This window comes from Lissotriton helveticus, chromosome 10 (assembly GCF_964261635.1).
Source record: "Lissotriton helveticus chromosome 10, aLisHel1.1, whole genome shotgun sequence".
Taxonomy (NCBI): Eukaryota; Metazoa; Chordata; class Amphibia; order Caudata; family Salamandridae; genus Lissotriton; species Lissotriton helveticus.
In genome coordinates this window covers 106,958,712-106,974,297 of record NC_136071.1, presented here as the reverse complement: position 1 = coordinate 106,974,297, position 15,586 = coordinate 106,958,712, and the positions used below count along the sequence as shown (strand labels likewise).

At 43.6% G+C, this 15,586-nt stretch overlaps 1 protein-coding gene across 3 annotated transcripts in view; it reads left to right on the top strand.

The window, feature by feature from the left end:
* The window catches only part of LOC144785991 (uncharacterized), a 324,665-nt gene that overhangs the window by 255,425 nt on the left and 53,654 nt on the right, over positions 1 to 15,586 (top strand). For all 3 annotated transcript variants that reach the window (XM_078664896.1, XM_078664895.1, XM_078664897.1), the window contains one exon: positions 7,756 to 7,863. In XM_078664896.1, the coding sequence (XP_078521022.1) occupies positions 7,756 to 7,863 (108 nt within the window). The remainder of the gene's footprint in view (positions 1 to 7,755; positions 7,864 to 15,586) is intronic.

Below are 15,586 nucleotides of genomic sequence, written 5' to 3'. Positions count from 1 at the left end.
AGCTCAGATATCACCAGACAATTCCGTGAGAATCGCCAAAAGAGGGGCATTGGTTCCACCTACATGTTGGGAGCCAATAGGTTTTTTTTTGTGATTGGTTAGAAGTTGTGTTTCCACAAAAATGTGCTTGCCCACCACACAGCTGTGACCATTTTGTTTATTTATTCAGCTGCCAGAGCTTGAACTTGAACTTTCAGAGGCAAACACATGACATTGTAATGATATTGACATTTCTTTGATAACTAGATCATTTATGGTGTTTTACTCTGGCAGAGGTGCAGTTGCAAGCAGTGCAGTTATTAACCTACATGGATTTTTAGGTTTGGCTTCACAAAGCAACCTTCACCTGACCTTTTAACAAACACCAATATTATTCTACACTTTTTTGTTTCCACACAAACACATGTCCATCGCCATGCTATCTACTTGTAATTGTAGATGTTACTATACAACATTCATTTAAAGGTACACCGATTGAAATTGCCACTGCTAGTTTTATTTGCTGCTATGGAATCAGATCACTAGATGGATGAAACATCCTTAAATCCAGTATTGTCGTTTGTGTATAATTTTAGACACCTGCTCATATGCTTGTGGAAACTGGTCTGAAATGTGCCCAGATTAATCTGCATTTTATTTATGACTGCCTCTTGGAGTGAGCTGTAGTGTGCCGCATGCTAAGAGTACCTCAGGATAACTTAGTCCTGGGACAGATCTTCGTAAGAAAGGTTTATGTTTTTCAGATTCAGTCACTGTCAGCCCAGTAACTGAATTAATAGTAGTAGTTTTGGGTGCAGCCAGTCGCGTGCCGCGATCACATCTGAAAAGTCTTCTGGACAAGGGTAGAAGCAAATTGTATGTCAATCTTGTATCTTAAATGGCAATCACTGGATTGGAGACAGTCATTTTTATTTCCCTCGTACAAGTGACTGATTCTGCCTTGCATTACTCCATCACACAGTGAAAATAAAGTAGGCATAAAAACAAAGCTGTTCAGAAAATGCTCCTTCTGACCGGTCTCTTGGTGCAATTGGCATGTAATATTTGCTTACTGTTGACCAGTTCGATATTACTCTGTATGTCAACTTGTGACGGCTGAAATGCGGAGTGTAGCAGCTGATCTATGAACCTACGACCGTGGGGAAAAATACTAATCTCTTTAATGAATGTATTATTTCAGTGAGCCAATAAATAACCCTTGCTTAATGCAATAATACCGACTAATTAAAAGCCTTTGTCCAAAATGTTTATGTAACTTGTTTATGAATGAATGGGCGAGTGGAGACTTTTTGGGTCATATAACTTTAATAAAGTTGCTTGACCTGTGGTTTGGTGGCATTTTCTTTTTTTTAATTTCCTGGCCTGGGTAAACGATAAATCTGGTGAATGGCAATCTGTGAACTGTCTGAAGAGATGTGTAGTTCTCTAACAATTTTGATGAATGAAATCCTACTATATTGATTATATTGGATTTGTTTGCCCTCTTAAATCACGCCCTTATGAAACCTATAATTAAGGAGATCTTTGCGGTGCCGGAGCTTGTAGATAAGTTGTTTCGAGGAACACGTAGTCGAAGATCTGTTTTGATCATGGTCTCCTGCATTACAAAATCAACATGCTTATGAGGAATGCATTTGTGGATATCGGCAACCATGCTGTGTGTAAATGGGGGTGGGGGGGTAATTCAGACATCTTAATAGAGCTTATATGGTTTGGCTGTATGGCTGTGTTTTCAGTGGCCCATTAAAGCTAGGAGATGACCTGCTCTGTATTCATTTATTTGCTCATCTTCATACCACAAACAATGACAATGCAAATGAATTGTCACGATTGCTTAAGTTAAGGCACTCCTCTGTATTTACTGCATTGTGTTAAAAGAAATGTTTTGGTAGTCTGTTCAGTATCGTTTGTCTTGTGTTCCCTATCAATTCCCTGTCCTTATTGCATGGAATGAAGAATCCTGTATCTTGCTTGATCATTGGCAGAATACACCAGGAGGATATTTGTCCAGGGAAATGAGCATTTCAGTGATTCCCTGTAAGCGTGCTGTGAGGACTGGTTGCACCCTGAGCGTAAGGAGCTTTTGTTGCGGCTGGAGTGCTACTGTTTCTGCCTCGCCCTATCAAGCAAGCTTGTGTAGTCTCAGACTTCTTCTCTGCACGTCTATCAATGTTTGTTATGAGATAGTTGACTGTGCCCTCAGCCATCTCCTACTCTAATTTCCGAACCTCCTGAAGTAAGCCTATGCATGTGCAGATGTTCAGTGAGACTTGTACTTGGCATCCGGTACCTGCCAGCGCAACTCACAAATAGATTTCTTGTTCCATAGCTGTTGTATTAAAAGCAAGCCCGCCACAAGAAGGGAAAAATGTCATCTGCCTATAGATAAACCAGAGCGCAAAGCGTCTCTCAATGACTACAGGTCAGGCACTAATCCGGTGAGCGAAGTCAAAGACACAACAAACATTAAAGAATGTGCTTAACAGATATGCTGAAAAGTGGACGATACAAAAAATAATTTTTTTATTGTATTCTAACTGGCAATTTCAAAACATTTAATGCATTTTTTACTTTTTTTTTATATATACATGAGAATCAGAACAAAACAATTCGCATAATAACATAAATGTATTCTGTCCCATTGAATCCATATGAAAACAAATAAAAATATGACTCCCCCCCCACCCCCCCCCCCCCCCCAACAGAATGAATAGCGGCAAAAAACAATTAAACATCCTCAAACTAGTTGCATTCTAACACAATCTAAACAATCAAGCATACTATAATCGCATTAACGCTGCTATCTCACTGACAGTCACACGTTAAAAAGAAATGCATAAGTATGGAGACCGTGACCTAGAAAAAAGAACACAGTGGTATCTTGTACTGTTAAAGAGGAGTTGAAGAAAAGTGTTTCAATGAGGCAATGAAGATCCAGAAGATAGTTGGAATCAAATATTCCACTCACTATTACTCAAGAAACATCATAAACAATTAGTAGTTGGTCTGGAAACATAAATTTAACATTGTAACCCTTCGTTCTTTGTAATTCTTTTTCATGTTCCACTATGTGGTCCCTGTCAAGCAACGTGCCGACGCGCGTTACAGTGTGGGGCTAAGGTCTAGCCGTCTCCTTCTTCAGGGCACAAATACCATGCAATCCTGGAAATGAGCCGTAAAGTTTGGGGGAATGAAAGAATTTATTTACATCAAATAGATTCCAAGGCTCCGTTCTATAAAGCAAAAGGACATAAAACAATGTAATTGAATGAAAAATACACATGGTCCTCCCCAAAAGAGAAACCAACCTAACAAGTGCCTGAAAGATTAAGCTAATGAGTACCTCCAGTACCAGCACCAGTGCCTTGGAATAGGTGAAAGATGGGTGAGCAGGTACGAAAGGACAGTCACAGACCTAGCAACCACAAATGTATAATGACCTGTGAAGAACCCAAGAGGAAGTTGGCAAAAGTGAACAGAAATAGCTTCCTACTGCCAGAATTGCAAAGTATAGTGTGAATAGGGATGAAGAAAAATGTGCTGTGAGATAGATACCCCGAACAGCGAAATGACTGACAAGGAATAGCTCTTGGCGTTAAATGAGTCCGTACTAAATCCAGTGGTCAGTATCTGCTGTAAGGTTCATATCCAGGAATAGGCTAATGAAAAAGAAGCAACAAACCAAAAAATATATTTAAAAAAACACTCACTATTTTATATTTTCAGTCCTGCCGCATCCGAACTAAATATTGTGAGCCGATAAAAGGGCCCTCAGATCCCACCTCGAGTGAGGAATATAACGTCCACATAAAGGAGGAGAAAGGTCCCTCAATGGCGGAGCCGGTGGAGTTCCGGATCAGGACGAATACAGCAAATAATAATAGCGGGGGTCCAGAGGCAGAAGCAGAAAGCGGGGCCTTAAGAAAGGAAATCAGCAAAATACATATATATATATAATCAACGGCTCCCACTAGGAAATGGATGCAGGAACGACGGAAAAGTTCATTCGCGCACAGGTCGTAACTGTAAGTGCCCAAATGAAGAGATATAAAAGCACACCTGGCGAACGCTACCGCCGTTATCCCCTAAAGGTGGGAGTAGAAAGGTTAACCCAGTGTCCTAACGTTACGATCGGGAGCCCAGTATCACATGCACGTAGTCGCGCTTAGGAAACTGAGCAGCGTGGGTAGCGTGATGGACAGGATAGGGAGAAGGGAATAACCAGACCCGGGCTTTGAACGACCCAGCGTGCTTAACTATCAAGATGCGGCACCACGCCCTCCAGAATAAATCTGGGGCGAGGCTCCTTGAGTAGTGTTGCGGGGCCTCGAGATCGGCCTTAACTATCGCAGAGGAAGAGATGTAATGTAATGTAATCGGCGGAGCGTCTGTCCGCTGCGTGTTCTTCGAAGGGTCGGCTGATACGATCGCTTCAGAAAAGTCACGTAAGGAAGCCCGGAAATACAAGGGCTGTTTATCGGCCCGAGCCCGGTGACACGCCCAGTAAAGAATAAACTGGAGCAGCTACCCAGGTTACTGGGAACAGCAGGATTCCGGTGGCCATGACGGGCGACTGGCTAGTTTGCGCACTACAGATGAAGAATATCAAAAGTGCAAACCGAGTACCAAAGACTCAAAAGGTAAAGTTCTGGATAAACGAAGTAAACAAGAAAAAATAATATAGCGCTAAATGCACAGCTGTTGTATGCCCAAACTAAAGACAAGTAAGAATAAAATGAATGCTTGAGCACGGTGCTTGCTCTGAAAAGGCAACTTAGAGGCATGTGGGAAAAGACAGACCTGAAGATGTACCCCACACCCCATCTAGCTTAGCATGCAGCAATTTACAATAAAGTAATAGTGACAGATAGCCACATTCACTTGTCATAGCATTCAACTTGTGTGTGAAACAAAATCCTATTTTTAAAAGAAATAGAGCTGTCTAAACAGCCAGCTAGTTATGTGAGTGCTTGGGTTTCTAAATCGACCGCTTTCAAGACTAAATATCTTCTTGACATTTTAGTCTGCTGCGTACTGTTGTACCAGTTGGATCTACTGGTTGTAGGCAGTACTTCACACAAGAATTGCAGGGTACGGCTGAGTCGCTCAGGTTCTGGAGGGCCTGCCTGACGCTATTAAATATTTAGAGCCTGTCAAAGAGCAGCTCACTTACTAGTGATGCCAGGTTTTCAAATAGTTCACAAGTTCCAATGGCTCCTATCATATCACATCACTAACAGGCACATGCATCAAAGGAAAAAACGGTCGCAAAGGGGCAGATTCTCAGAATCTGCCCCTTTGCGACCGTTTTTTTTTGCATTTGGGATGCATCAACCAAAATGCAAAAATCGCAATTTAAGGAATCTCTAAATTGCGATTCCTTAAATTGCGATTGCATTTAAGGAATCCCAAATTGACATTCCTTAAATGCAATGCATTAAAGTAAAAAAAAAAATGGCGATTTCACTAATAGGAGTAGCAAATTACCATTAAGTTGAACTTCATGGTAATTAGCAAAAACTTTGAAAAATGCACTTCTTGTTGCCCTTAGGGCATGTGTGTGTGTGTGCAGCATATGTGCACAGATCAATTTCAGGGGGTGCAACAGGGTGTCTTTTTGATACCCTTGAAATTGCATGAGCAATTTGCGAGTACCTACTGGTACTCGCAAATTGCTCATGCAATCTCCAATTCATTCCTATGGGCCTGGAGGCCCATAGGAATGAATGGGACAGCATTCCTTAATTGCAATTTGCTTTTTGCGAGAAGCAATTAAGGAATGTGTAGGAATCGCTATTTTTATAGCGATTCATACTTGCATAGGCTTTTGCGAATCCTAACTAGCGATTCTTTAAAAATCTCTATTTAGGAATCTCAATTCCTTCTGTTGATGCATGTGGCAGAAAGTTCTTTATTGTATGTGGGCTGCCGTATGATATATTGTTGTTGGGTATAATGGGCTGGAACATGTTTTGAAAGAGGAGTGCCAGGACCTGCCACAAATAAATAAGCGTCCCATACCAGCCCTTCTGTACGCGGACGACACTGTGTTGATTGCCCGAACTCAAATAGGACTTCAAAGGGTACTCACTAGCTATACCAATTACATGGAGAACCTCGGCCTACAAGTTAATACTACAAAAACATTTATAATGAAGTGTGGCAAAAACAGTTCTAGGTGCAGGGGCATTTTTATTGGTAATAAAAAAGGTGAAACCAACTATAATTTTCCCTTATCTAGGTATTTTATTTGACAATAGGGGGGACATTGTACCAGGCGGTTAAAAACCGGAGGCTGCTTTTTATGAAAGCTACTGCCGCCCTAGCCAGTTCCGCAAAGAAGCTGGGTAGAAAACCGCCTGGGGCGCTTTTACAAATCTATAGGGCAAAATGTATTAGTCTAGAGATGTATGGTGCGGGTTTATGGGGCTATTGTGATGCCAGTCTTATACAACTGGTGGATAATGCTTTCATAAAATATCTTTTGGCAGTCCCAGACAAGACTTCCATCTACGTATGCCTCTCAGAACTGGGATTGCCTTGTATATCAGACTTAATAAAAGTCCAACCAGTTCTGTTGTGGCATAGAATCTGGACCTCGCCAAAAAACACTTTTAATCGTGATATTTTAAAGGATAGCCTTATGTTTGAGAGGTCTTTGGAGATTCCATGGCGGAATTACATAAAGAAATGTATGAATGATCTGGGCCACATCGAATACTTCATTAATCCTGGAACTCTACACTCTGTCGCCAGAACGTATTTTAAAAAATGCTGTCTGACACATATGGAGGCAAATAGATTTGATTTGCTGTTGAGTAGCTAAGACGTCAGTACTATCTCACCAACACATTCTTACCACTTATGGTATGTAGCCGTGCCTACATTTTATTTTAAGTGGTTAAGATTTGGGTTTTTTCATCGCTTGGTAAGTTTTCCCAACTAAATCACTACAATATTAAGTAAGTGCCCATGCGATAAACAATCTCAGCAAACAACAATGCATGTGGCATTATTTTGCACGTTTTATGTAATGCAAAGAAAGCGATGAATTTTACCAATTTCAAGAGTCTTAGTATTGAGACAATGTAGATGCGCGTTTTTATCACTAAAGTTTTTAGAAAATTAATGTTTTGTAAAGTTAATAGTATATTTTATAAAAAAAAGTATTGCAAATTGCAGGAAAGGAATTCTTTTATGAAATTCCATGAGGAAGTTAAAATGACTTAGCAAATTACTGTTGAATTAAATGCCGTATTATAGTAAACTGTAGCTAAAAGTACTCATTGTACTTTTTTTATGTATAACTGATGTTTTAAATTGTATGCTTTTATGATTTTGCACCAAATCGAATAAAGCTGGCATTGATTGATTGTGTTGGGTATATAGATTATCTCTGATTTTTATAGTTTGACAACTTGTAAATCTATTACTTTTGAATACAGTAGAACTAAACTGGTTATTAATATGTTCTTATAGGACAGCATTAAGCAGTCATCATGTGCTATCTGTTCTATTCCTTCAGAGGGCCCAAACCACTTTAGATTTGTCCTCATTGCTGCCAGGCACACTGAGTAAAATGGACTGTACACTTGTCTTCACTACTACTAGTCGTTAAGCTTCTGGCCGTTGGACAGCATAAGGATTGCTATTGTTAGACTCTGATCATTTATACTGTATATTGTTTATTCACTACGAATGGCAAAGACCATTATGGTAACCATGTTTTTTTCCTTTTCATCTTCATCCAATAAGATGCCCAATGAGGCAGAGCTGATTCTCATCGTACGAGCCTTTGCCCAAAAGTTGTTATTCGACCCTAAACCACCAGCATCTGTTCTGAGTATCATTTTGGCTTTTGGGGTGAGTAGTGTTTCGCATATTCGAGTCACATTTGTGTGGAATGTCCGTGTATTTGTTAAAATTGGTAATGTAATTGGTGAAAAATCTTATCTGCATATCCTATCAAGTTATGATCATTATTTAATTTGTATTTTAGGACCTTTTGTGTACCACTTGTAATGTTTTTAAAACGCAACACAGTCCCATACCACCCTCCCACTCTCAAACTATCTGGTGATGGACAGTCCGGACTACTCATAGTTACTAGTTTTGTACATGAGTTATCTGAATGGGATGGTCATTTCTAGAATCCAAGTAAGAGTTTGATTGGTCTTAAGACCAATTGTTTTGCAATGATAAAAAATAATGCTAATAGTGTTTATATTGGCTTTATTTTACAGTAGTTTTTTTTTTTTTTGCAAAACCCTTAAAGTGCAGTAAGTAGAGAGAACTTTCATTCCAACTTAGGGCTACTCATTTTATAGTCTTTAAAAGCAAGAAAGCTTAATGTTCGAGGCATATGGGCTGCAGACCACACACTTTTGCATTAGATCACCATCTGGTGGTGGGCCCGGATGATTACACTTTGTTGTCTTAGTCTTTGTATGCTAGGTGACTCCTCCCTTAGACCGTAGTGCGCATGTGCATCGACTCCATCCTCAGATTGTTTTTTTTCTGCCATCGGGCTCGAATGTGTTCATCGGTCGGTCCCGTTACCGATCTCCTTTCGAATCCATAAATCAACTAAAACATCAATCATCGTCTTCGACACTGATTCCGGTCGCCCGCTTCGAAGAGAGGATCCACTTCTCCATTCCAGCGCTCATCAGGGCCGTTGGGCGCAACTGCGCCACTGGGCCTTTGGCTCATGGAAAGAACACCGTTCAAGAAGTGCCCTCAGTGTGGACACAAGTTTCCCCACACCGATCTGCATGAGGTTTGCAACTTGAGCACGAATTCGATACTGTGAGGCCTGCGCTTCGTTCCGGTCCAAGAAAACAATCCGGGATCGTCCAGCTCGAAGAGCTATGGAGCAGTCGTCGTCGACACCAGACCTCATCATCGACTAGGCGCCGATCGAGGTAACGTCGAAGAACAACAAGAAGACGGCGCTTCCGAAGCAGAGTCAGCTTCCGGTGAGGAGGATCGATCCGAAGATGACTATCTTCTTCCAGCTGATCATCAGGTTGTGAGTAAGAGCATCGACCCTGTTCACCCCCCCATACCGGGACAGGCTTCGGTTCCACCCCCGCCTTCGGGTCCGGGTGTGCACCGATCGAAACCTTCCGACGCCCCGCCTTCGGGCTCGGCAGCGAAGAGTATTAAAAAGCCTCCAGTCGGCTCGGGCTCGAGTCAGACTGTCGGTCCCGAAAAGCAGAAAGTGCTTAAACCGAAGTTAACACTGGCACCGACACACCCATCAATGCCGAAAGTTACCAAACCGAAACCAAGTTCGGCACCGAAAGAGGTTCCGAAACAAAGTTCGGCACCGAAAGACGTTCCAAAAGTTACCGAAACAAAGACGACTCCGGTAACTAAAAAAGCGGACCCGAAAGCGGTTTCCATATCGAAACACTCTTCGGCACCAAAAGCTTCGGATCAAAAAAGCACAGATCCAAAGAAAAAGCTAGAAAAGTCTTTGGAACCTAAATCAAGAATTGTTTTCAAGGCATTAGACACTGTGAATGCTAAGCCTGATGGTTCCAAACCACATAAATCGGCGCCGAAAAAGGATTTACCTATAGAAGAGCTTTTCCAGCCTGATGTAAGACAAAATACTCTAGAAATTCATCCAAACACTGGAAAGGTGTACACAGTGCCTGAAAAGAGGAAAATGGACTGTCCTTAACAATCTCCCGTTCCTCCAAAGAAGCATGTTCAGACTTCGCCTACAAATATTCCTTCACCAGAAGTAGAAATACTACCACGTATTTCTCCTGTGCACTCACCGGCCAGCACACATAGTATAATACCTCAAGAGGAGGATTATGGGGATACATACTCACAACAGAGTTATCAGCAAATAGATGACATGAATGACCCAGATGATATGGCTGGATCATCAGGTGACCCATGGGAGGATTACGATGCACCAGATCTACCACAACTCGTACATAGAGCAGCTACTTTTCATGGTGTAGACCTGCATACAGATCCAATAGAAGAGGATTTTCTTATTGATACACTGTTAACGTCACATAAAACCACTACCAATACTTAATGGAGTGGTAAGACATGCACCAGAAATATTTAAAGACCCAGTCAGGGCCAGGGTAATTAACCCCAGACTGGAAAAGAAATATAAAGCGGCTCCCTCTGATCCTGCATACATTAAGGGGCAGTTGCCACTAGACTCTCTGGTAGTGTCAAATGTGAGGAAAAAGAGCCAACTCGCAAACAACAGGGGATGCTCCACCCCCTGACAAAGAATAAAAGCTTTTAGATGCTTCAGGGAAACGCACACTATCACAAGCTGCTAATATATGGAAGATTGCTAACACTCAAGCTTTGTTAGCAAGATATGACAGAGCTCATTATGATGAGCTGGAGTCACTCATGCATCACCTGCCAGAACAATATAAGGCTAGGGCTGCTGATTTAATAGAAGAAGGAAAGGTTATAACTAATACCTCCATAAGATGCCAGTTAGACACAGCATCTAGAGCAGTAAATACAGGGGTATTGTTGCGTAGGCATGCATGGCTAAGAATCTCTGGCTTCAAACCTGAAGTACAAGCCAGTATATTAAACCAGCCATTTGACCAACAACATCTTTTCGGTCCAAATGTAGACAGTGCACTAGAAAAGATGAAGAAAGATACGGATACCGCAAAATCAATGGGAGCTTTAAAAACACAAGCCCATAGACCTTCCTTTCGTCGCTCCTCGTATAGAGGCGCATCAAAGGGTTTCCAAACTGATAACACCTCCTCTACTTACAAACAACTCAACCAAACCTCGCCCAGTAAGGGATACTATAGTGGAGGATATAGAGGAAACAATAATAAGGGCAGAGGCAACAACAATCGCAACGCCTCTACTCCCAAACAGTGACTTCCCTTCCATCCCCCCAGACCATTCCACTCCGGTCGGGGGAAGACTACAACAGTTCCTACCTGTCTGGAACTCCATCACCACAGACAGGTGGGTGAGACAAATAATTCAGTCAGGTTATTGCCTGGAGCTCACTTCCACTCCTCCAACAATACCACCCAGACAACGTCCTATGTCACAAGAACACCTCTTACTGTTAAGGCAAGAGGTGGAATCACTACTGCAAAAGAATGCAATAGAACCAGTACCAAAGCAACATCAAAACACAGGAGTTTACTCCCTTTATTTTCTCATACCTAAAAAGGACGAGTCTCTCAGACCAATTCTAGATCTAAGACCCCTAAACCAGTACATACACTCAGACCATTTTCATATGGTCACATTACAATAAGTTTTACCGTTGCTAGAGAAAGGCGACTTCCTTGCCACATTAGACCTCAAGGACTCCTACTTCCACATTCCCATTCATCAGTCTCACAGAAAGTACCTAAGGTTCGTTCTAGAAGGTCAGCACTACCAATTCAAGGTGCTCCCCTTTGGAGTGACAACAGCACCTCGAGTATTCACGAAGTGTCTAGCAGTAGTAGCAGCACACTTAAGAAGGGACAACATTCATGTATTCCCATATCTAGACGACTGGCTAATAAAATCCAAGTCATACAACCAATGCGTACAGCACACACATCAAACAGTCTGCCTGCTGCACAAGTTGGGATTTACAGTGAATCTAAAGAAATCACATTTACAACCGTCCCTAACTTAGCAGTACCTAGGTGCCACTATAGATACCTCAACTTACTGAGAATGCAAGCTATGCAGAATCTCATCAAAACATTCCAAGCACAACACTCACTATAAGCTGCAGTATTTATGCAGTTAATAGGAATGATGGCATCTTGCATTTTCATAGTCCCATACGCAAGACTACAAATGCGCCCCATACAAGAATGCTTGGCAGGTCAGTGGAATCAGGCTCGACAAGAAATAACAGATCTGGTGGTGGTAGACGACCGGACGCATTGCTCTCTGCAATAGTGGAACAACAAAAACCTTTCAAAGGGCCGGCCGTTTATAGAGCCAGTTCCACAAATAATACTGACCACAGATGCATCTCTCACTGGATGGGGAGCGCACTTACAAAGTCACACAGTACAAGGTACGTGGCCAATAAAACAAAAGGTACTTCACATAAATTATATGGAGTTACTAGCAATCTTTCAAGCTCTAAAATCGTTCCAACATTACATATCAAACAAAGCTGTACTAGTCCGGACGGACAATATGACAGCAATGTATTACATTCAAAAGCAAGGAGGAACACACTCCCTACAGCTCTCCCGGCTGGCGCAGAGCATTTGGAGATGGGCCATTCCTCAAAACATTTATCTGTTAGCAGAACATCTACCAGGAGTTCACAATCAATTGGCAGATCTGTTAAGTTGTCAGAAACACCAGATACACAAATGGGAGCTGCATACTCCAGTTCTTCAGCCATTTTTTCAAATGTGGGGACAACCGGAGATAGATCTGTTTGCCACACAAAGCAACTCCAATTGCCTGAGCTTCGCCGCCAAATACCCCCACCCATTATCCAAAGGCAATGCGGTATGGATGAACTGGTCAAACAAATTTGCGTATGCTTTTCCACCTCTCCCACTAATTCCATTAGTGGTACGGAAACTAAGGCAACATTCTCTCACATTGATTCGAATAGCACCAACGTGGGCAAGACAGCCGTGGTTCCCAACGCTACTGCAGCTCTCTGTAGTACCACATCACAAACTAAAACTCTCCCCGCATCTACTAACACAGAACCATGGAGAGATTATGAACCCAGACCCAATGCAGCTCAATCTAGCGATTTGGCTCCTGAGGTCTTAGAGTTTGGATATCTAAATTTACCTCCTGATTGCATGGATGTCATTAAAGAAGCAAGACGTCCTACCACTAGAGCATGTTATGCAGCAAAATGGAACCGATTTGTTGTCTACTGCGCACATAACAAAGTTAACCCCGTGGATGTTTCTATACAAAACATCATATGTTATCGCTTATGTGAGAAGTTGGCCTGATATATGATGCTCACTAGTTCTAGTGATCACCTTGTATCAGTCCAAACAACCCTTATGGTGATTGGTTGTAAGTCAACCTTATAGACCAGCTATCCTAATGGTAGCATGGACAAAGCAGTCTTAGGCTAAACTCTTTTGGTATGTGAAGCCAGCTGTTTTACCACAATATAACCCCTTGAATACCAGATGAAAGGACACCACACAGGTTGTTATGAAAATAAACAGTATATTTATTAATAACAACACCTCTGAACTCTTTATGAGGTCAGAGGGCTAAGCACATGACAATCTCTTACGAAAAATACGACAAGTTGCACAAAATTACAATGGTGCCCTAGAGGCACGACAAGCCATATACTAAGTAAGTGGAATGTGAAAGTCGATAAAAGGAATGGAGCTGTCCAGAGGCTGTAGGATCGTTGGGACCACGCTACACTAACTCTAGGTAAGTAATAGGAGGCCCACGGAACGCGTGTGCAGAGTGTGAACTCACACGCGAGATGCGTAACAACGTCTATGGACAGTACAGTTCAAGTTAAAAGGTAAGTACGGACAATCCTGACTAGTTAGGACAAAAACGACTGAGGAACTGAACACTAGGACAGTTAGACTACCCTTGAGCACCGAAATGCTCTTGTTACCTCACCCACGGGCTGCGGGTGCATAGGTGCTAAAGTGTGTCGGGTTCTCGCGTTGAAGTCAATGGAGCCTGAAAGAAAAGATGCTGCAGGCGACCAGGAGGAAGATGTCCGGTGCGATCCAAGGGTGGATCGGTGAAGAAGAGGACCTGAAAGCAGAGGGGACAGTGTTCAAAGTCACTAGCCAGTGACCGATGTGGAACCAGGAAGGAACCAGATGCTGTCGTCGCGATCAGGTGAAGAGTGAACGCTTGACTCTGCAGCCACGTGGACCAGGAGGTGTCTTCGACGACCAGGATGGAGGCACGAGCTGTCCCACGCAGGCTCTCGCTGTCGGCGGTGTCGGATCCAGATTGGAGTCAACAGGCCTTGGCAAAGGCAACCCACGCGGTGAGTGAGAAAGGCGTCTGGTGCGGACTAGGAGAGTCCGGTGTGCCCCTCTTTTGGAAGGGAGCAAGGGCCAGTCTGGAGCAACCAGACCAGCAGTGAAGATTTAAAGGTTCGTCGTCTAGGAGGCCACTAGCCAGCCGGCAAGTGATCAGACAACGCGTCGAGCAGCAAACAAGCAGAAGGGCCCCACGCAGATCTCGTGGAAGCTGGAGGGCTGATCTTCGGTGCAGAGGCTGGGGCTTCTCAATCCCCAAAGCACTTGGTCGAGTTTACCTCGGGAGTCGTGCTGGAAGCGAAGTGCAGGTTCTTTCAAGATGGCCGGTCCCACGTGTCTCGTCGCACCCACGGGTCTCAGCTTTGCTGCAGATGTGAGTTGAGGTCTGAGAGGTCTGGGAATCCGGGTCTCGTCGGGCTCTGAAGTCTGGATCCTCGAGGGAAGACGACAAAGTGAAGCCGCTGGACGCTTGATGGTGCCTGCAGTTGCAGGGTGGACACTCCTTGCCCACAAGGGAGATTCTTCAGTCTTCTGTGGAGCAGAACGTCGAAGTCCAGAGTTTCTTGTAGAATTGTTCAGGATAATCTAATTTGGAATGGGACCAGCTCCTACCTTTATTCTCCTAAAGGGGGCTGCACTACTGACTAGGTCCCTCCCCTGGGTGGGACCAGGAAGGGGGGTGGCTACACCCCCTATCCTTTGTCCGTTTTCCCGCCAGAGCTGGGGCAGGGATGCCCCAGCAACTGGTTTGAACCGGTGTATGCACAGGACACCTTGTGTGCCCCGGGCATGTCTCATTCCTTTCAGGCCTGTCCTACCCAATACACAAAATCCTGTCTGGGGTGGTGCTAGCACCTCCCAAGGCAGGAAACCCTTTGTCCAAGCCTCCCTCGCTGGAAGGACTCCCAGCAGCAGGAGGTCAGACTTGTGTCTGTGGTGGCAGCATCCATTTTGTGATGCCAAGGCTCGAGGTAACTTTAACCGGGGTTCTCAGTTACATACATGTCGTGCCCCTCTAGAATGGTGGAATGCTACCCCCGTCGCCAGAATTGGCGAGGGGGTAGTATTCCAATTCGTATGACACCTTACTCGACATGTTTTGATAATGTTATACCAGAGTTAGCATTTAACCGCGAGGTTGATAATGCACTTAAATGTAAATGTAGTTGAGCTTATATAGCGCACAGCTACCCGCAGTGGGTGTCCCGGCGCTTGCTTAGGGAACCCTTCCTGGTATTCCCCTGTGAGATAGCAGGGTATCCACAAGGTGAAAGTCAGGCATCCCGCCGCGAGGGGCCGTTGTGGAGATTAAGCAAGCTATTGCCCAGAGTCGCAGAGTGTGAACCCGTGAGTCGAGGAGGCACCGGGGCGAGAATTAGCGAGTCTGTGGAATTTTTAGCCCAAGACCCGCCGAGGCGGGGAATTGAACCCTGGTCCAGGACCGATCTCAGCTTCCGGGTCTGCTGCCTCTAACCCCTGAGCCACACTTCTCCACTTAAGAGTATATGGTATAGCGTTATCATGGAACAGCTATTAGGACTTGGTTCCGCAAGCTGCAGACGGGCTCAGCTCATGCCAAAGCACCATCTCACATA